This window comes from Vipera berus (assembly GCF_964194415.1).
Source record: "Vipera berus genome assembly, chromosome: 4".
NCBI classification, from domain to species: domain Eukaryota; kingdom Metazoa; phylum Chordata; class Lepidosauria; order Squamata; family Viperidae; genus Vipera; species Vipera berus.
In genome coordinates, this window is record NC_138206.1 from 74710124 (window position 1) to 74732548 (window position 22425).

Consider the following 22425-nt stretch of genomic DNA (forward strand, 5'->3'; position numbering starts at 1 on the left):
AAGCTATCCTGTCGCCCATGTTTCTTATCTTGTTTGGTTGCGGGTGGCCTCTGAGGAAAAGAGCCATGTTTCTTATTCTTAGAATTCCCCTGTAGATTTTCTTCTGCTTTGATATGTGTTAAAAAGTGCTGATTCTTATCTGATATTTGTACTCCAGAAATCGCAAGAGACAAAGCACCGTAATCTTTGCTTTTCTCATTTACATTTTCCTGTGAATATCTGTAATCACTGGGCAATGTCCCAGATCTACCTCTGCTCCACTGTAATGCAACTGTGGCCTGTCCTACATAGAAGGTCCTTGCAGATACTTTCCACTTGTTTCCTGAACTGTAGTCCTCCCAAGTCCTCCTGAGTTCTCTCAGAGAGTCTTCTGAATACTCTTTATCAGATGATCTAGAAAAAGGGAGTGAATAATGAATTATTTAAGCATCAGTAAGTAGGGTACAGTTAGTAAATATATTTCTATTATTCAATTATGCCTAAGCTTACAGTATTCCATAATAAAACAAATGTACTTTTTGTAATAAAACTATTTTTGTAATAAAACTAACAAATAAAATCTTTGTTGTCAAAGATTAAGTATATATAGAATCACATTTTGTGATATGACACTTCAATTACTTCACACAAATAACAGAATTGTTATTTCCTTTTCATGTGAACTAAATGAGGCCACTTGAACAAAATTATGCACAACATATTTTATTTCATTAAATAAATTTCTAGATCTATAGTTATTCAATGATATTGTTCTGTTCCAGCCTACGACTGGCCCTGTTTGAATGTCAGGGACAACCTCTTTTTATAGTCAACAGGCTAGAAAAAACCCAACCAAATTTACTTACAAAGAGTTCAAACAGAAGTTAAATGAAAAGTTCAAGAGTTAAAACAAAAGTTCAAACGAGTTAAACAAGAATAACAGACCAGGACTCTAGCAGAAGATCTTCAAACAGTTGCCTTCAGCAACCAGCACCTCCCACACTTCTCCTTTTATCAGCAGTCCCAAGGCATGGCTTCTCATTGCCTTCTCCAGAGTTGCCTCATTGCCTTCCTCTGTTCTGCTCTGCTAGATTGCCTCCTGCTCCTAGCGTCCCTGAACAAAGCCAGCTGTGGATCGTCTTCTTCCAATCCCTCGTGCTCACACGGCTGAGTCTGATGAAGAACAAGATGGGAGGAGCCTGGCTGAGAGTCCTGCAGTGCATCAGAACCTTCCTCTGACACCAAAGGCTCTCCACACCCCTCCTCCTCCTGCTCTTCAGAATCATCCAACTCAGCTGCCAGAACCACAGGCTGACGCTGAATCACAACACTATACCGCACTGCAGGGCCCTTCTCCCAGCTCTGCCGATCTGGATGCGGTTGGGATGGGAATTGTTCATGGAAGGCAGACACCAAAGCAGGAGCATGAATGGTGGTCGCATCTTCCCAGGTGAACTCCTCTGCTCCGTAGCCTTTCCATTTGATCAGGTACTGGAAATGACCTTTCAGCCAACGGGAGTCCCTGATGCTGGCAACCTTATACTCGGGGGTGCTGTCTTCGTCACAATGTTCTGGCGGGGGAGGTTCTGCTCGGTGGAGTGGACACACCGGTTGCTCGGGGACCAACAGAGACCAATAGAAGACCGGATGCACACACAGGGAACGTGGCAGAGTTAAGCGATAGACGACCAGATTGATGACAGCCTCGATTGGGAATGGTCCTAAATATCAGTGGTCTAACTTCTTAGCTGGCCGGGCTGATGGTAGGTTCCTGGTGGACAGCCAGACCCGATCTCCCACCGGCAGTAGAAGCGTATCCTGCCTCGACCGATCAGCAAAGCTTTTGTAATTGGCCTTGGCCTTCTCTAACTGTCGCCGCACCAATTGATGGATTGCCTGTAACTGCCATGTAGTTGTTCGCTGCTGGCTCCGGTGAGTCTAATGAGGAAAGGGGGAAAAACCGGGTGTAATATCCCACATTGGCCAAGAATAGTGTCATCTGTGTGGAGGTGTGCTGCAAGTTGTTGAATGCAAACTCAGATATGGCCAGATTGTTTTCCTGCTGATTGACATAGCAGCGCAGATATTGCTCTAGAATACCAATGACCTTCTCTGTCCCCGTCAGTTTGAGGATGATGCACGGACGAGAGGCAAATCTTGACATCCAACGCATGCATTAACTCCTGCCAGAAATGGGCTGTAAACTGGGCCCATCTATCAGATACGACTCTATCAGGGAGGCCGTGCAGCCAAAACACCTGCTGAATAAACATACGACTAGTGGTGCCGGCTGACGGTAAACCATGACATGGGATGAAATGCGCCATCTTGGTCAGCATGTCCACCACAAACACCATCATAAAACCAGAAGACGGGGGTAAATCTGTCAGAAAGTCCATGGACATAGCCCCCCAGGGTCTTTTAGGTGTCGGCAAGAGCTGCAGTAATCTGGGTGGGGGCCCTGTCGCTGACTTGGCCTGCCTACACGGAATACAGGAAGTGACGTAGGCCTGGACGTGGTGTCGGACTCGGGGCCACCAGAAGGTACAGGAGACCAGGTTCAGGGTCTTGAACAGGCCAAAATGCCCCGCCGCCGGGTTATCGTGACACTGGCTGAGGATGAGTCTCCTGAGTGGCCCTCCCAGAACATAGAGCCGGTCATGATAAAATAAGAGTCCATCCGTGACCGTCCATGGAGAATCTGGCCCCACCTCCTCCTTCCGCTGAGCCACCCACATATCCTGCTGCTGTGCCTCCCGGATCCAAGCCTGTATATTTATCAGCTCCCGCACCGCAGCAAAGGACTTGATGGGGAGCACTGTCCTGGGCAGAAGCTTGTCTTCTGCTCGGGAATATTCGGGCTTCCTGGACAGAGCATCTGCTCTTTGATTGTGACTGCTGGGTATGTACTTGACTTGGAAATTAAACCTTGCAAAGAAAAGAGACCACCGAATCTGGCATTGGTTCAATTTCCGAGTGGTCTGCAGGCTTTCCAAATTCTTATGGTCTGTCCGGACCTCGATTTGATGCTGCGCCCCCTCCAGATGATGCCTCCAGGCCTCGAACGCCACTTTGATGGCCAGCAGCTCCGTTTACCAGATGGTATAGTTGCGCTCCGATGGATTCAGTTTCCGCAAATGGTACACGCAAGGGAAGAGGGTACCGCCGGGTGTCGTTGCCTGGAGTAACAGCGCTCCAATGGCAATGTCGGAGGCATCCGCCTCCACAACAAACGGCCGTTGCGGGTCAGGATGCTTCAAGATGGGCTCCTTCATGAAGGCTTCCTTCAAAGCCTGGAAACCCCGTTGTTCTGGAGCGTCCCACTGAAACCGAGTCTTCTTCTGCAGGAGCTGAGGGGGGCTGTCAGGGTAGCAAACCCAGGGATGAAAGCCCAATAGTAATTGGCGAACCCAAGAAGTTGCTGAACATCCTTCACACGACGTGGGGGTTGCCAACTCTGCAAAGACTCAACCTTACTCAGCTCCATGGCGATGCCCTCAGGAGAAATGCGGTGACCCAGAAAATCGATGGTCACCCGGTAGAACTGGCACTTCTCCAATTTGGCATACAGCCAATGTTCTCGGAGTCGCTGCAGGACCTGATGGAGATGTTGATGGTGCACCTCTCGTGACGGGAAGTAGATCAGGATGTCGACCAAGTAGATCACAACAAACTGATCTAACAAATCCCGGAAAATATCATTCATGAAATGCTGGAATACGGCGGGGGCATTGGTCAGGCCAAACGGCACCACCGTGTATTCAAAGTGTCCATATCGAGTACCAAATGCCATCTTCCACTCATCACCCGACCGACCTCTGACAAGGTTGTAAGCTCCACACAGGTCCAGTTTCGTGAAGATCTTAGCATCCCGGAGTTGGTCCAAGAGTTTGGGGATGAGGGGCAGTGGGTAACGATTGTGCACCATGATGGTGTTTAATTTTCTATAATTGCAGCAAAGCCACAATTCACCAGACTTTTTTTGACAAAGAGCACGGGTGCAGACACTGGCGAGGACGAGGGCCGGATGAAACCCCGAGCCAAATTCTTCTCCAGAAAGTCCTGCAGTGCAGCCAACTCGGGGTCCGACATGGAATACAAGCACCCCACTGGGAGAGGCGGGTCAGGGACTAAATCAATGGGGCAGTCATAGGGCCTGTGCGGGGGTAATTGATCTACCTCTGTCTCGCTGAACACATCAGCAAATTCAGTCAGTTCAAAAGGCAAGGAAACCCCTGGGGAACCCTCCACCTGGCCGGCACAGATATGGTGGGTGTGGTCCACACACTCTAAGCTTGGGAAGGTGACCAAGTTCTGTGACCAATAGATCTGTGGGTCATGCGCCCGGAGCCACGCCAATCCCAAGACCACAGGGAAATGCAGATCTGAGGTGATATAGAACTGTATGGCCTCCTCATGGGAACTGATGGCCATACATAAATGGTTGTGTGGCGGCCTTAATTGGCCCAGACAGGAGCACTCAACCATCGATAGTCTCCACTAACATAGGCAGTTCTACCGGGCACTGGGGAACAGCCCATTTGGCCACAAATGCTGAGTCCATAAAATTTGTGGTGGCCCCAGAGTCAATTAAGGCATGGACTGGAATCCCCGGGGAGGATCTGGGGAGGATCAGATGTGCCTCCAATATCAGATGCTTTGGAGGTCCACAGGCAGCATTGGAAAGATGATGCTCGGTGTTGTGGGACGCCCGACCTAACACACCTTTTAGATTGGGCTCGGGGATTTTCCCGACAAGTAGGGGGCTTTCTCGGGGCAGACTCAGTCACTGATGCCCGTCGTCGCTTCTTTTGGCAGAAGGCAGCCAAATGCCCTGGGTCCACACAGTAAAAACACCCCCCCGAACATCACCTGTTCATTTCTGCCACCAATAGACAAGGCCTGGTAGCACCTAGCTACATTGGCTCCTCCCTTTGAACCGGGGTCTCACGCAAAACAGGGGCCGCAGGGGTCTCTGGGGTGGCACGGCGACTCCTTCGCTGCTGCAGCCGAGCATCGATCCACAGACAGAGATGGATCAGCGTCCATGAGCACAGTCTCATTCCATGCTGAATCCTGGCTAAGCAGCTGAAATTCGCTGATATAGCCCTGTAGGAGGCGTTGACCTTGCCTCAGAACTTTCGGGCGTCAGGTAGCAGTCTGCGTCTTTACGGGGTCCTCATACATCAGACGCATATGATTACAAAACCCCACAAAGTTGTCCAACAATTGACTAGGTTGGGCCAGCAGAGGTGTGCCCCAATGTGTTGTGACTCAGGGCCAGCCTGTGGGTCCGACAGCCGGCTCCGATGTATCGGAGGACTCAGATGTGGGGGAGGAGGGAAACGAACCGGCTGATGATGATGATTTGGAGGCTTTGCAGAGCCCTCAGCCGGGGACCTCTTCTCAGCTGTGTGAGCCCGAGAGTGCGGAGGATGATGACCCACAGCTGGCCCTGTTCAAGGACGCCCGACGCAGGAGGCAGACGAGCAGGGACAAACAAAGAAAGACTATGGGACTCCTCGGGAGGAGGCACAGGGAGACCACGCCCTGAGCTCTCTATAAAAGAAGTGTTTGGGGAGGGGCTGGTGGCTGAAAGCAACTTTTTCCGCTTGAGAAGACAAGCTCTTGTGTTTTTGTTAACTGCGTAATTAAATCTTGGCAGAAGCCTTTTAGCCTTGGACGCTTTCCAGACTCTTCTTTTGATTAGGGGTGCGAGAAGAGGGCTGGTTCAGAACAGAATGAGCTGCATCACCAGAGAGAAGGCTTAACACAAACCCCACCTTATCCCGGTCAGTGGGGAAATCAGCTGCTCTCACGCTGATAAATAACTGGCATTGACCCAGGAAAGCAGGAAACATATCTGGATTGCCATTAAATTTATCCGGCATCGCAACTTGGCATTTTCTCCTGGGTGGTGGTGGTGGTGCAGGTGCAGCATGGACCTGTGTTTGTAATTGAGCTACCTGAGCTGCCAACAAAGCGAGTTGCTGGGTGAGCTGGGCATTTTCAGCACATAGCTGCTCCATAATAATAATAAGGGGTGGGAGGCTGAAGGCAAACTGTTCTGTTCCACTCTACAACCGGACCTGTTTGAATGTCAGGGACAACCCCTTTTTATAGTCAACAGGCTGGAAAAAACCCAACCAAATTTACTTACAAAGAGTTCAAACAAAAGTTAAATGAAAAGTTCAAGAGTTAAAACAAAAGTTCAAACAAGAGTTAAACAAGAATAACAGACCAGGACTCTAGCAGAAGATCTTCAAACGGTTGCCTTCAGCAACCAGCACCTCCCACACTTCTCCTTTTATCAGCAGTTCCAAGGCATGGCTTCTCATTGCCTTCTCCAGAGTTGCCTCATTGCCTTCCTCTGTTCTGCTCTGCTAGATTGCCTCCTGCTCCTAGCGTCCCTGAACAAAGCCAGCTGTGGATCGTCTTCTTCCAATCCCTCGTGCTCACACGGCTGAGTCTGATGAAGAACAAGACGGGAGGGGCCTGGCTGAGAGTCCTGCAGTGCATCAGAACCTTCCTCTGACACCAAAGGCTCTCCAAACCCCTCCTCCTCCTCCTCTTCAGAATCATCCGACTCAGCTGCTGATGCTGAATCACAACAAATATGTTCATTTTTCCTCCTCCTTTAAATCATTGCAATAAACTGTATTAAAAATCAGTTGAAAAATTTAAATTAGAAACAAAAATATTAATATAAATATAATACAAAGAAGATCATGTAGGAGAGAGGAAATGAAAATATTTTACAAAATCTTGGAGTTATGTAAAAACAAATCCCCACCCACTCACACTCAAAAGTGAACAATGCTTGCAAAGATATGTTGACACTAACACAGAGACTTTCCTTCTTTTAAAATCCCTGAAACAAAGGGAATATAATTTTTAAATAGCAAATTTAAGCATCCAATTTGCAAGGGGCAGCACCTACATATAATGGATTATTACTTAGTCTCATTTGTCCATTTTCCTGCATCTGCAGTTAGCAGTTTTTGAATATATTTGCAACCAGAAGCACAGCCATAAAAGATAAGCTATTATCTCTTACATTTGAAATTCTTAGGATATTCTGCACAAAATTAATACCATATTATACAATACAATTTTGACTATCAGATTATTCAATGAAAAAAAAAATCCGTTTGCGCAGACATTATAAATCAAGATAGATTTATATCTCAAGGATTCTTCTAGATAAAGTCTCCTTCAATATATAGATGACAGGGTAGTGGAAGTTTTACTTTAATATAAAATGGGATGCATAGTATTTCTGGAATTATACTTTGTTTTTTCAAATGTATGAACTAAATTGGTTCAGACCCAAAATTTAAAGAAATGATAAAAGATAAAGGGTCCATTTTTAAAATTTTCCTAAGTGCACAATAAAATAAATAGCAAAAAAGAAACACATGAAAGAATGAATGTGAGATAAAAGCAATTGTTAAATAATTTGTTTGGAATTTAAATGATTTTCCTATAAATAATCCATGAAGTATTTCATATAACTAATAGAAGGGTTTCACTGCTTTCTTTTAAAACTATTATTTTGTACTTAAGTTTGGAAAGGATATAAATGTTATTAATTATTTTAAAAACCAATAGCGATGGCAGTAAGAGCATTTAGAGGATTGTATCTGAGATACTGAAATATGCATGAGTTTCATTTACTTGAAAGCAGTTTTTATACTGCTTTGTTCCTCCATTTATATTGAATCAGCCATTTTACATTCAAATGAAATGAAAATAGTTATTTATTTATTTTTTAAAAAAACATAATAAGAAATGCTGCCTTAGTTGCTTTCCTGAAGACACAATTCCCATTGTGGGAATATAGTGAAATTTAAATTTCTAATTGATTTGCGTATGTGAAGGGAAGATAAAATGCATGTGCATATTTTGGAATATTGAATTGAATTCTGATTATCTGAATAAAGATATTAGATGATCAAAGTATATTTGATCATCATCAAAGAATTAAACTCAAATAGAAATACTTCTGAGTCTCAGAATTGCTCTTTGATTAGAGGAGGCTGGAGAGATATGTAAGTTTAGGAAAGAAGCTGAAACAAAAAAGTAATTCTACTTATAGCTACTTATCAAACAAGAGCAATAAATTAGACATTTTCTAAAGTTACGTATGTCAGTAAAGACAGAAGTTAAAAAACTAGGTCTATGGAATTTATCTTTTTGAAAAATTCTAAAAAGCCATTGTTTCAACTTCCTGCCAGCTACATAAAAATTATTTAGATAAATATTTACTGTAATAAAGTTTGAAACACTATCATGTGGAAATAAGGCTGATTAATACCAACAGGAGCAATGTCAAAGTGAAACAACAGCTATAAATGTTAAATTGTGATTGTAGTTTGCTTATGGACTGCGTATGTGACTTGTTTAGCATGTTGGTGAACAATCTTTTTATTATTATTATATTTTATTGATTTTTTACAATAACAATCTCTAGTGTTTAGCAAATTGTGTTGTCTGAGTTCATATATTTAAAAACAATCAATAATAATTCCTATAATTAATATGTTAATCAATGATATATTTCCTTGATCTTTTCTTCTTCCAGTAGTATTCTCCTTGTCTGCATTAAACAAATATAATTCTTAATATTTTTGATACATACAAGGTTGAGTATAAACATTTTTCTAGTATTTGTACAATGAACAATAACATCAATATATAATATCTTTTTAATCGGTTTATATTTCAGTTGTATTTATAAAAGTCATCTTATTAAGTCATTAGTGTCCTGTTTTAAAAATTCTTATTTAAGCTTAATTTCCCCACTGTATTCAAACCACTCTTATCAGTCATAATTTTCTCAAAATTAATTATTTTTAAATATCCAAACTTTTCATTCACATACACCAGGCATGTCAAACTGCTGGCCCATGGGCCAGATGCATCACGACGACACCGCACCCTCCCCATTGCCAGCAATGGGGAATAAGTCATGTCACGTGATGTCGCGAGTTTGACATGCCTGATATACGCCATCCCAATATTTTTACATTTCATGTATTGTGAAAAATATACTACTTATATATCTTATTCCTCTTACTATAGGGCCCCTTTATATCTAAACTTTATTCTTTCAACCATATTCAAACAAGTGTTTAATCATATAATACTCCATCTGGTAAATCGAATCAAGTCTCTTAAATCTGACTCTAGCCTTCTTCTTTTGCCAGGTCGCTTTCCAATTCAGTATGTTCAGCTTGCCAGGGGATTTTTCCTGTATTTTTGTAGATATTGTTGGGGATAAAAAAGACAAATTAAATAGGTTGTTCATTTTGTCTCCCAAACTTTAATGATTTTCCTGACAGCTCTTTAATCCATTTCTTTAGATCTTCTTTCTTGTCCTCAAGTTTGATTTGAAGTCCTGGAAGATAAAACATCATTTTTATTTCCTTTGTTGTAGTAAAATCTTGCAGATTTTCTTCTGTTTATATTAAGTCGTAGTTCTCTTCATTTGTAGCTTCCATATTTAAATCACTCTCATCTGGTCTGTGTTCTATTATCTGATTTGTTTGTTCATTCTTTATTGTCATTTTTGAGAGTTTTTTAATTGTAAGTTTAAGTCAGATATGCTCATTTATGTCATCAAAGTTGTTTTTGATGTCCTCATAATTTGAAACAATTGTCATTTGAATCTGTCGCAGCATTGCATTTATTTTCTCCTGAAATGTGTTTTCTCTGGTCTTGAGTCATTGCTCCTGCAGAACTCTGATGTTCCAGGCTGAGGTCTTCAGGAGGGAATGGTTGGTTTCCTGTTTCCTTTTAGATAGATGTACAACATCCATTTTGTCTCCCCCCTCCAGATAGTTTTTCACCAGTACCATAGTCTCTTTGATTAGCCTTGTCAAACTAGCCACTTAAAATCCAAACAATAAAATCTTATGTAGTTTTATCTTTACATATGGTTTTTATAGTCCAATACATTTCCAATTATCAAAGCACCACTGAAAGCAGTATTTTGTAACTGTTCTTCTATTCAGGGGTCTTACAAGTATCAATCAGCCAAGATTTCAGTCCAGAATTTTAACCACCTGAAAGCTTTCCAGTAACTCCCAATTTAGAAGATTAGCCAAAAGTCAAAGTTTTTCTTTTTCTGCAAACAGTTCTTGAGCTTGAAAATTGCAGTTCAGTGTATTTATAATCCCAGAAGGTCAACAGTTTCTAAACAAATATAGTTCTCACTCTGTACTAGATAGCCCAGTATATTTTCTTTCTTTTGTTTCTAGCTGTTTTCTGTTTATTTAGAAGTCACTGAAATTCAAAGGAACAAGTTCTCTATTCTGGGCATCCTGCCAATTTCAAGTCAATGCAGCTATAGTTTTATATTCTAATTCTCCACTAGATATTAGTAGCTATTTTTCCCCCAACTTTTAAAGCATAGATTTTCTTATAATTTCATCAATAGTCTTTCAGATATGAAATTTTAACAATTTTCATGGTTTTCAGATTTATCCAGACTGTAGTATTATTAACCTCATTTCATTATATTTCTGTTCCCCATAAAAATTTAATTTGCCACTTCCGTCTATGGGAGGTTGGGGGTGTAGTCCCCTTCCTTCTCACTTTCAGAGGATTTTTTTTGCTTCTTGGAGATCTTTTCCAGGAAGTCAAATGTGATGATATTAGAGATGCAGAAGTGACTGCATGTGCAGAAGTGACTGCATGTGATGTGAGAACACAAATGAGTTGCAGTGATTGATTGTATGGTGCAATAAAGAATATGGATTTGAAAATTAATGTATCAAAACCAAGGTGTTAGACATGGATAAAGGAGGGAATAATTTCAAGTTATATATAAATGGTAAAAAGAGGAAGTGGATAAATTGTGTACCCTGGTACGTCACTGAAGACAAGAAATGATGAAGAAACTTTTAAATGTTCAGAAGTTAGTAGAAAGATAATGGGTAGTTTATCACAAGGAATTAACATTTCTTTAAAGGGACTAAGTGACTAGGTAGAAAGCTATCCTGCTTTTTTTATAAGGAACCAAGAGTTTGCTATGTTACTGCAAACATAACTGTAAATTGGATGCAATGGGAATAGAATATTTAAGAAGTGAATGTAGTAAAACAGGAAAAGATAAAGTCAAAAATGAACTGAGATGAGAATGGACCAAATACAAATGTGAAGGACCAGTATGAGAAAAAAGATCATATAGAGAAAACCAATGAGAATGAAACCCCAAAACAAATATATGATGTAAGAGTAAATGGGTTAATAGGAAGAGTGCTTCAAAAATGTGGAGGGGTAAAAAAGAAAATTAAAATTAAAATTGAAGAGATATTTTAATACTGAAAAATCCCCACATTCTGCATCCTGGCATGCAAATCTGAGAAGGACCAACAGGTCAACTAACCAAAAAGACATCATGACATACTTGAATGCCAATAATCTTCAATGCTATCTTTCAAAACATCTTTTAATTTCTATTGCATTTATCAAATCAGCAAAATGCATACAATCATGCTGAGGTTCAGATGATCTTAAGATTTTTGCTTCATTTCAAGAGGTACTTCATTTCAAGGAGACATAGCAACAAGAATCTTTTCTAAAGTAACTGATTGACAATTATTACATTAGTACAGACAGTGTTATCAAAAATGGAATCTTCATTCAACAAGGAGCATATATACATTACAAATGGTTATTTTTCATGCAACACATGCTGATCATATTACCTCGAAAAGACAGCAGCTTACTGTTCAAAAAGGACAAAAGAAAGCTTCAAGCACCAGAAACACTCAGAGGCAAACCCCGTAAAATGTTACAGCAATATTAACTTTCAACAAGTCCTCCTGAAGAATTTACAAACACAGCTTGGAAATGTAATTTAATGTGACTTAAGTAATTTTCCTCTCACAAACAGCACAAAACCACACGCACATAAAATCTAGCTCCTAAAAATAATGAATTTTAATTAAAAAAATAAACAAACCCACTCTGGAAAACTTATGCCTATAAACTTTGTATAAGGTAAAAAAATCACCTGGGATTTTAAAATCTCAATCTATGATAGATGACTCACAGCATACATCTATGCTTAATCAAATATTTTTTTGGTTGTAAAGCATGGGTGTCAAACTTGCTGCATTACATGACATGTCACGACGTATTGTGACATTTTTCACATTGGCGGAGCTGGGGTGGGGGCAGCCTCCGCATGATGCAATGAGCCCATGGGCCGGCAGTTTGACACCCCTGCTGTAGAACTATATATCTCTACTGAAAGAAACTAGTAGTTGTTCTGCTGTCTTACATTCCAACAGTTGCTTCACTTATTAGAGTGCAGAACATACATTGAAGAAATTTAATGTTCCCTTTAAAATAAATTAAAGCAGGGACTTGGCTTACTACAAAACCAGGTCTCCCAATCTCTTATTTTGTGTTCATTAAAAATTAGCAGCATAGACTGCAAGGTAACTCATCACTAGTAAAATGTGCCTTTATGACCTTTACATAAAAGTTGAAGCTGATAAGGCAAGGCCAGATGAAACTATGCTTAAAAAAATTGAGCAATTAATACCTAATTTCGAGACTGGTAAAAAAAAGGTAAAGGTTCCCCCGCACATGCGTGCTAGTCGTTTCCGACTCTCCATTTCAAAGCCAAAGAGCCAGCGCTTGTCCGAAGACGTCTCCGTGGTCATGTGGCCGGCATGACTAGACGCCAAAGGCGCACGGAACGCTGTTACCTTCCCACCGTAGTGGTCCCTATTTTTCTACTTGCATTTTTACGTGCTTTCGAACTGCTAGGTTGGCAGAAGCTGGGACGAGTAACAGGCGCTCACTCTGTTACGCGGCACTCGGGATTCGACCCGCCAAACTGCCGACCTTCTGATCAACAGGCTCAGCGTCCTAACCCACTGAGTCCAAATTTCCATTTATTCGAAAAGGTGATAAAAAAGCCCTATAATTGCAATTCTGAAAAAGACACACATTTAGGATTTGATGCCTGTATTTCACAAGAGGCAGATCTGTATATTAGCACACATGAGTTTTGTCTTGCCTACACTGAAGAAACTTCAGTGAGTTTCTTCCTAAGCAGGTCTATGAATATAGTGATAAGTTCTTTTATGAAAGTTTTTTTTCATTAAATTTTTATTAAATGTACATTTAAAAACAAAAGTGGACACGATTCAACTTCCCTGGCTACAACACTGCTATTAGTATTACCTTATGTGACAGAAAGAAAAACAGAAAATTAAAATGCATTCTGTGACAGAACAAAGTATAGCAAAATGTACATATAACATCTGTAAATTTTCTAGTAAACCATCTTTCAGTCATCAACGTTGTGCTTAAATATCTTTCAATTGTATCCTAATATAAGTGCTAGTAAAAAGTCTTTACGTTATCAGCTAATCAATCGATAGTCATCTCAGCATTCCTCCTTATCTCTAACCAATCATACAAATTTTTCCAAATTTCGTAGTACTCTGTTTCAGTTTTGTTTTTAATCTCCCTGTGCATTTCGGCACAGGATAAAATTTTATCTATTATTTCTTCTTCAATGTGTGTTTCCTTTCTTTTCCATTTTAGGGCATATGCCAATCTTGCTGTGGTTAAAATATGCAATAATAAGTAAAAAGATGCTTTGCTAAGTTTATCATTAATAATCCCTAATAAGAAGGTTTCTGGTTTTAGATCAATTTTTTGTAATAATTGTCATAGACGTCCTCAATGATGAAACACAAACACGGCTAAGGAACGGGTGACAAGGTTTATTCTCCCCACAAACAGAAAACCGCAATAAAGTCAGCGTTGGCAGCATCCTGCTCCAACGCTCTTTTTATCACCAGGCCATGCCTCAACCCCACCCCACCAGTACAAGCCGGCATCCGCCCGCTATCCCATAAAGACCCCGCCCACAACCCTGTGTGCTGGCCTCCCTCCACGCTTCTCACTGACAACCCGCAGGGCCACCCGCCAGGTAAGCCCCGTCCCTACGCAACCCCACCCGTGTTCCTCCCGGAGCCCACCACCCACCACCCTTCACCACGGCATGCCCCTCACTGGCTCGCCCGAAGGTCCGGCTGACGAAAGGGGCAGCGCAGGCATGGCCACCAACTGGCCGGCTGCTGCCTGCGTCGGCCTGGTCCATCCGGGGCCCCCCTGATCGTCCCGGGGCGCAGGCATCAGCTGGTTGGCGGCAGGCGCAGCCAGCGGCTTTGGTGCCGGCCGCCCAGGCACTGTGGGGCCATTCTGCTGTGCTGGAGAGAGGGAATGGCTCTCCAGGATGAGGAGGGGACACCGGAGTCATCAGGTGAGCCGACGTGCCGAGGTGTCCCCGAAGAGTGACAAGCCGGCAGGGCTTGACAGTCGGCTCCCCCTACCAAAGACCCACCTGAAAGGGAAGGACAAATAGATGGACGGTCGCTGACCCAGGCCATCGAGTCTCCGGTGCCACCCCCTGGCTTGTTTGGGTGTTTGTGGTGGAAAGCCGCAACCAAACGGGCCGCTCGGACGTCTGCCTTCCCCACCCAGGAGGCTTCCATCATCGGGTATCCCTTCCACAGCACTAGGTACTGTAACCGCCCCCTCCGTATCCTTGAGTCGAGAACTGCCAGTATTTCATACTGGTCCCCATGGACGGGGCCCAGTGCTTCTCCATCCCCCTCCCTGGGCAGACCCCAGGTGGGCTTCAGCAGACTGCTGTGGAGTACCGGGTGGACTTTCCCCAGGAGCTTTGGCAGCCGTAACTGCACCGTCACAAGTTTAACCACCCGGACCACTTGGAATGGACCGAGGTACTTGGGTCCTAACTTTTTGCTAGTTATCTGCAACTGCAGGTACTTAATTGAGAGATACACCCAATCCCCCGGCTTGGGGGTTTCAAATGGCTCTCGCCTCTTATCTGCTTGTTCCTTTGCTCTGGCCAAGGCTTTTGTCATCGCCTCCCTGGCGACCACCCAGACACCCTCCATTTGGCAAACCCACTCCCTGGACCCAGTTGGTACTCTCGTCTCCTGACTGCATTCGGGGATAGGTACAAAGTCGTATCCCACCACCAACCGGAATGGTGTTAAACCCGTGCTGCTATGCACAGCGTTGTTGTGAGTGACCTCAGCAAACACCAGGAGGTCTACCCAGTCTGTATGCTGGTACGTTACGTAGCTTCTGAGGAGCCTTTCCACCGTGGCGTTGGCCCTCTCAGCTGCGCCATTGGTGCTTGGGTGGTAACTGGAGCTTAGCCCTTGGGTGGACCCGATGCATTGCAGGAACTCCCTCCAAAACCATGCCGTAAACTGTACCCCACAGTTGGAGATTATCCGCCGGGGGGGACCGTGTAGTCGGTATACATGAGTGAGGAACAGCCAAGCCAACCTTTTGGCCAATGGTAGCCCTTTACAGGGGATGAAGTGTGCTTGCCTCGAGAAGTGGTCCACAACCGTCCAGATCACATTGTAATCCCTGCTCTCTGGTAACCCGACAACAAAATCCATGGCAATATCCTGCCATGGTCGTTCAAGGTCAGACACTGTCTGCAATAACCCCAATGGCTTTCCAACCCGAGGTTTTGCTGTGGCACACACATGGCAGCTCCGGATGTACTGTTCCATGTCCGCCTTCATACATGGCCACCAAAATTGTCGCCGTGTCAGGTGCAAGGTCTTAAGGAAGCCAAAATGGCCAGCCTGCTTGGCATCGTGGTATCGGTACAGGACAGTGGAACGAAGAGCCAGGGGTACATACAACCTGTTCCCATGCCAGGCCAAGCCGTCACGCATGGTGAGGAGGCCGGGATGCTCCTTCAGCCAGGCATCTGCAGCCAACGCGTCACACATAGCACGGGACAAATCATCCCCCACCTTGCACGCTACCTGGTCAACAGCCGTTGGGCTGTCTGGAGGGATGAGTTCTTGGACTACTGCTTCCCGTTTTGTGTCGTATTGTGGGAGTCTTGACAACACATCTGCGAGGAAATTCCGTCCCCCCGGCACATATTTCAGCACGAACCTGAAACGCCGGAAGTAGATAGCCCACCTAACATGTTTAGGCGCCAATTTCCTTGGTGACTGCAGGACCTCCAGGTTCTTGTGGTCCGTCCATACTTCGAAGGGGTGGGCGGCCCCATCCAGCAAATGACGCCATGTCTCCAGGGCCGTGCACACGGCGAACACTTCTTTCTCCCAAATCGCCCATGCACGCTCTGAGAATGACAGCTTCTTGGACGCATAGGCGCATGGTTGGAGTGCGCCTCCGGCGTTTTGCTACAGCAACACTGCTCCCACCGCAACGTTGCTGGCGTCTACTTGGACCACGTACGGTATGTCTGGGTTGGGATGCGCCAACACTGGTTCCCTGGCGAACAGGGCCTTCAAGGTCTTGAACGCCTGTTGGCACGTGGTGGTCCATGCCAACTTTGTCCCAGGACGTGGTTTCTCCCCGGTCTGCCGTGTGCGTAACAAGCCTGTCAATGGCAGGGCTACGGCAGCAAAGCCTGGGATAAATTGCCGGTAAAAGTTGGCAAAACCTAGGAAGCTTTGCAGCTGTCTTCGTGTCCGTGGCGTTTGCCACTGCTCCACGGCCTCTACCTTACAGGGGTCCATTTTAATTCCGTTCGCCGAAACCCGATACCCCAAGTAGTCTAACCTTGTCTTATGAAACTCACACTTCGTGAGTTTCACATAGAGACGGGCGGCCAGCAGTTTCCGTAACACCTGGTGCACAAGGACAATATGCTCCTCCATGGTGTTGGAGTATATCAGGATGTCGTCCAAATAAACGAGCACCCCACATTACAGGTGTTTGTGTAGCACCTGGTTTATCAGCTGCATAAAGACCGCTGGGGCTCCCTGGAGTCCGAACGGCATGACCCGGAACTGGAAACTGCCCAGTGGGCAATTGAATGCCGTCTTCCATTCATCCCCAGCCTTGATCCTCACCCGGTAGTACGCTTCCCGTAGGTCCAACCTCGTGAAAATGTGTCCCGTTGACAGGTGTGCTAAAAGGTCCTTCATGAGGGGCAGCGGGTACAGGTGTTCAACGCAGACCGCGTTAACACCACGGAAGTCGACGCACATGCGGAGCGTGCCAGCCTTCTTTTCCCGGAACAGTATTGGTGCTGCTATCTTGGACCAGGCGGGCTGAATGAATCCCCTTGCGAGATTTTTGTCGATGTAGTGTCGCAACTCCTGCATCTCGCGGGGTGTTAGGGCATACATGCGCGGTTTTGGCAGCTTGACACCCGGTTCAAGCTCGATGGCGCACCCGATCCAACACCGCCCCCACCAGCAGCCCCCTCCCACCAGCAAGGCGACTCTTTGGGCTGGCCCATTTTGTCCCCAAGAGTCCCCTTTCAAAAGAGGATACCAAAGCCCCACACACACCACCCAGGTCACCTTTCCTGTCTCTGTAGGGCAGGGGTGTCAAACTCAATTTCATTGAGGGCCACATCAGCATTATGGTTGCCCTCGGGGGGCCGGGTGGGTGTGGCCAGGTGGCCGTGACCAAGTGGGCGTGGCCTGGTGGGCGTGACCAAGTGGGCATGGCTGGGTGGGCGTGACCAAGTGGGCGTGGCCGGGTGGGCATGGCCAGCTCAATGCTGCTCACTCAGCGCAGCTTACTCGAAATGCCTGGGTCAGGAAAGAACAAGTTGCACCAGCTAATTTGATGTGGGGACATCTTATTGCCCCACAAGCTCTTCACCTCCCCAAACATCTGCAGCCAAGCATGTGCAGAGGATGGAAAGGGCCTTTTTCCCAAGCCCAGGCACGATTGGTAGTTTGTTAGCTCAGATTTAGCCTCTTAGTTTCCAAGCTTGGAGAGAGCGAGAGAGAGAGAGAGCGAGAGAGAGAGAGAGCGAGAGAGAGAGAGAGCGAGAGAGAGAGAGAGAGAGCGTGTGTGTGTGTGTGTGTGTGTGTGTGTTCCTTCTTCTGCCTTGACAGATCTCTGGAGAGCAAGAGGAGGCAGGGAGCAGCACTTCCCAGTCCTGCATGAGGGAGGCTGGCCCTTCTTGAAAGGCAATCCCCATTTCTACTCATGCGTGGTAAGGATGCTGGCTTGTTGGAGCAGCCTTCCCTCATGCAGCTTCCCTGCCACCTTCTGCTCCTCTCCAGAGATCTTTCAAGGCAGAAGAAGTTGGAGGAAACTGCTTCCTGGAAATTTTCACCACATCAGCATCATGGTTGCCTTCAAAGGGCCAGTTGCATGTAGGACTATTGTATCATATTAGTTCAGAAGTGTATTATGTCTAAGAGTGGGGCAAAAAGGAGTAAAACCACTTGCTCCATTTTTTCCCAACAACTCTCCTATGTCCACGAAGCCCAGAAATAGAGTTCAAAATCCCTGAAATATCCATCCAAAATTTAGCTTTTGCAAGCAATGCTGGTTAGTTCTTTCAAGGTCTGTCAGTCTGTCCTTTGGAGGAAACCCAAAGCATTCCTCCATTGATTTCAACATTTTTTCCACCAAGAATCAGACTGAGCATAATGTGGTTTGGGGACCCAGGGGGCAAGAGGATGGGGCTCACGGGGGCACTGGCAGGGATGGCCCGTGGAAAAGGAGGCCAGCGGCATGTGATCTAGGCTGGGAACATGCGGGGGGGGGAGCAACTCCAGGACAGAGGGATGGAGCCAGTCAGGGCACTGCCCAAAATTGCAGGAGGGTGGCTGCTGCCTCACTCTTGTGGCCCGAAAGGGCTGCCCAGCATTCTGCCTCACCCGCTCCCAACTCTCCGCAGCCCCAGGCCCGCTTGCACTGAAGGGCACAAGGAGACTTTGAAATTGACAGCACGTTTTCTCCTCCACACAAATCTGGAGACATACCAAGGCCCAGGGCTGTGGTGTTCACAGAGCCAAGGGTGGCACCTACTCTGGAACAGTTGGGGCACAAAGGAGCATCTGGGAATACCCCAATATGACTCCTGCTGAAAGAAAGTTGGCAGCAGTGTCCCTGAGGGGCAGGCAGGGTGGCAAAAACAGTTTTTAGCGCTCAGCTCTACTATACCGCCCAGACCCCAGCCTGTAAAAAAATCACAGACTCTGCCTCCGGCTGCAGCTTCTCTTCCAATTGGTCCCGCTTTCCCTGCGCAGACCAAATGGGAGATCCGCTCCAGCTTTTCCAGCCAGCCCGCCAGAGGAGCCATCTGTGGCTCTTTCTCTGGCCGCCTCAAGTCTGCCTTCCTGCCTGGGCACCTCTCCCCCTCACCGGCTGGGTGTTGCTCCCCCCCGCATCCTACCTCACTCCCTACCTACCTACCTCCTCCGCGTCTGGTTGGCAGGAGACTAATGAGCTGCAAATGGTGCTGGGCTCCACCAGCCCATGTGCATTTGCCTCCTACTGAGCAAGTGCTCAGCTGGGCCGGCGCCAAGGTGGTGGGGGCCGGACCTTTGTAATTTCTGGGAGAGTTGTGAGGGCCAGATTCAATCAGGTGGCGGGCCGTTTGTGGCTCGCGGGCCTTGTGTTTGACATGTCTGCCGTAGGGCCTCCCTGTCCTGCACAAACTTTGTCTACTACTTTCCGCGGCCAAGCAACAGGATGGCAGAGCCCAGCGAGGCACATACCACCTGTTTTCTGTGGAGGGGTGATCACAGAAACCCCGCTCGAGCGTTCGGGAGAAAAGGCGGGGCTCCCTCCCTTCTTTCAGTGAGCACAAAAGATGTCTGGATAGAACAAGCCTAGCCAGGTTCTGCCAACTGAAACTGGGCCCTGGCTAGGCGTTAGGTTTCAACTTGTCAGTACTGCGACTCTCGCTTTCTGCTCTTTTCCCAACATGGACTCTCCCAACTCCACATGGCTTCTAGTTTGGGCTCACTGTGGGAGAAAAGCTTGCAGCAACAAAAGGTGCTTTGATGTCAGCCCCTAGACAGACGAACAAATATCCTGGAGAAAGAGCACCTTCCCAATCGCATAATCACCAACTTTACTTAGCCAGCGCCGCTCAGAGAGTTAATGGTTATGCCCAGCCAACCACCCCAGGTCTCCTCGCAAGGAAAGAAACCCCAGATGCGGAGCAATCCAGGGAAAGAGTGTGTGTGTGTGTGTGGGGGGGAAATCCCCGGCTGCAATTCTCGTGCAAGATTTCCTGCTTGCAAAAGGGCGATCACTTCTGCCTCTCTTGCAAAGACAGCATCTGGGATGGGGAAACCCCCTGCCCCACTGCCTGTCTTCTCCTTTTTTTCTGGAAGGGGGGGAGGAGGTAGGAGGAGGTGCAGAAGCAGCGAGATTGAAGCCCAGTCCAGAGAAGGGGAAGGAAGAGCTGGTCGGAGGATGCATCTTTCTCCCCCCACTCCCGGAGGGAGAAGCCCCCCTTGCCTGCCCACCACCCCAGCAGCCCCATGCAAAGCTGCCAGCCACGCAACATGCCTAGCTGCTTGCTGTGTGAAGCCCCAGGACCAGTGGGCTACCCAGGCAGCATCTCTGCCTCGCGCAGCTCTCCCATTCACACGTGTGATGGTCTTCCAACCCTGCCGGTGCTTGCAAACTGCCTGCCCCCCCCCAGCCCCAGGCAGCACCTCTGCCTCATGCAGCTCTCCTGTTCGTGCATGCGATCGTCCTCCAACCCTGCCGGTGCTCGCAAACTGCCTGTCCCCCCCTCCAGCCCCAGACAGCACCTCTGCCTCGTGCAGCTCTCCCGTTTGCGTGTACAATCATCCTCCAACCCTGCTGGCACCCACAAACTGCCCGGCCTCCCCTCCGGGCTCAGGCAGCACCTCTGCCTCATGCAGCTCTCCCGTTTGCACGTGCAATCGTCCTCTAACCCTGCTGGCGCCCACAAACTGCCCAGCCTTCCCTCTGCCTGCTTTATGCAGCTCCTCCTGGGTCCCCCGTGCCCATTTACCCACCACCATGCAGGGTAAGGTTGCCGCCCCCACCTTCACCCAGATGCCCTCATCACCCCCAAGCATTTTTTTACTAACCTGCTTTCAGCTGCATTCCGTTTCTCCGCTTCTCTGCCTTCGCTACGTGTTTGTGGGACTATCGGTAAAAAAGAAAAAAAAGTTACATGAGACTTTCTAACTTCTCACGATATCTCGTGAGAAGTTAGAAAGTCTCATGGTGTTGTGATTCAGTGTCAGCCTGTGCTCACAGCAGCTGAGTCCGATGAATCTGAGGAGGAGGAGGAGGGGTTTGGAGAGACTTTGGTGTCGGAGGGAGGTTCTGATGCACTGCAGGACTCTCAGCCTGGCCCCTCCAGTCATGTTCCTCATGAGGCCCAGCTGTGTGACAATGAGGTGTCAGACTTAGATGAGTCACAGCTGAATCTGTTCAGAGACGCTAGAAGCAGAAGGCAATCCAGAAGAGCAGAGCGGAGAAAATCAATGAGGCAACTCAGTGAGAGGATGAGAAGGCAGTGAGAAGCCACGCCTTGGGACTGATAATAAAAGGGGAAGGTGTGGGCGGGGCTGGTTGCTGAAGGCAACCATTTGAAGACATTCTGAGAGAGTCCTGGTCTGTTCTTGTTACTTCTGTTTAACTCTTGTTTGATATTTTGATTCATTTATTCTATTGCTTTTTTGTTTGAACTGTAAATAAATTTGGGTTGGGTTTTTCCAGCCTATTGACTGTAAAAAGGAAAAAGAGGTTGTCCCTGATACACAAACAGGGCTGGTCATAGGCTGGAACATTTTTTGTCCCACAAACACGCGGCTGAGAAGCGAATGGAGAAACGGAATGCAGCTGAAAGCAGGTTAGTAAAAAACATTTTTTTTTTACTTTTTTTACTTTATTTTTTTACAGTGCTGTTCAACCCATCCTACACATACCACCAGCCAGGTGCTCGTGTACCACTAGTGGTACACGTACCATTGGTTGAAAAGCCCTGCACTAGCATAGCAGATGCCTATGCTCTTCTTCTTAGGCAGTCAAATAGTTTTTGATGAAAAAACAGAACTGCGATCTCAAGAATGCTGTTGTCAAATACAAAGGTCCAGACAATGTTGTGCCCAGTAGCAAAAACAGATAAGAATATTTTTTTGCTCAACCAGAAACCTGAAGACTTTGAGTTCTAGACCTTCCTTAGCTAACTGGGTGACTTTGGCCTAGTTACTTTGTCAGCCCAACAATAGGATTGCTTTGGGAAAAATATGGAATAGAAAGAACTGTATATACAGCCTTGAGTTGTACAAAGTAAAAGTGGGATGTAAATACATTCTTACAAATTAAATATAAAAATGCTTTCCTAAATAGATTCTGCACATTTAATTTCTAAATAAAATGCATATTTATTAAATTACTTTATTAAATATTTCACTCTGAAATCATAACATGCCTGTGACATACAAGACAACATTCACAATAATAAAAATATAAACTGAAAAAACAGAACTGCGATCTCAAGAATGCTGTTGTCAAATACAAAGGTCCAGACAATGTTGTGCCCAGTAGCAAAAACAGATAAGAATATTTTTTTGCTCAACCAGAAACCTGAAGACTTTGAGTTCTAGACCTTCCTTAGCTAACTGGGTGACT

At 45.9% G+C, this 22425-nt stretch overlaps 1 protein-coding gene across 1 annotated transcript in view; it reads right to left on the reverse strand.

Annotated features, from left to right (window-relative positions):
• LOC308667237 (protein Shroom2-like) overlaps window positions 1-22425 on the reverse strand; it is a gene marked incomplete at its 3' end in the record, with an annotated part of 136054 nt that overhangs the window by 257 nt on the left and 113372 nt on the right. Inside the window, exon 6 of the mRNA XM_081326380.1 lies at window positions 153-393. Coding sequence (XP_081182506.1) covers window positions 153-393 — 241 coding nt within the window. The remainder of the gene's footprint in view (window positions 1-152; window positions 394-22425) is intronic.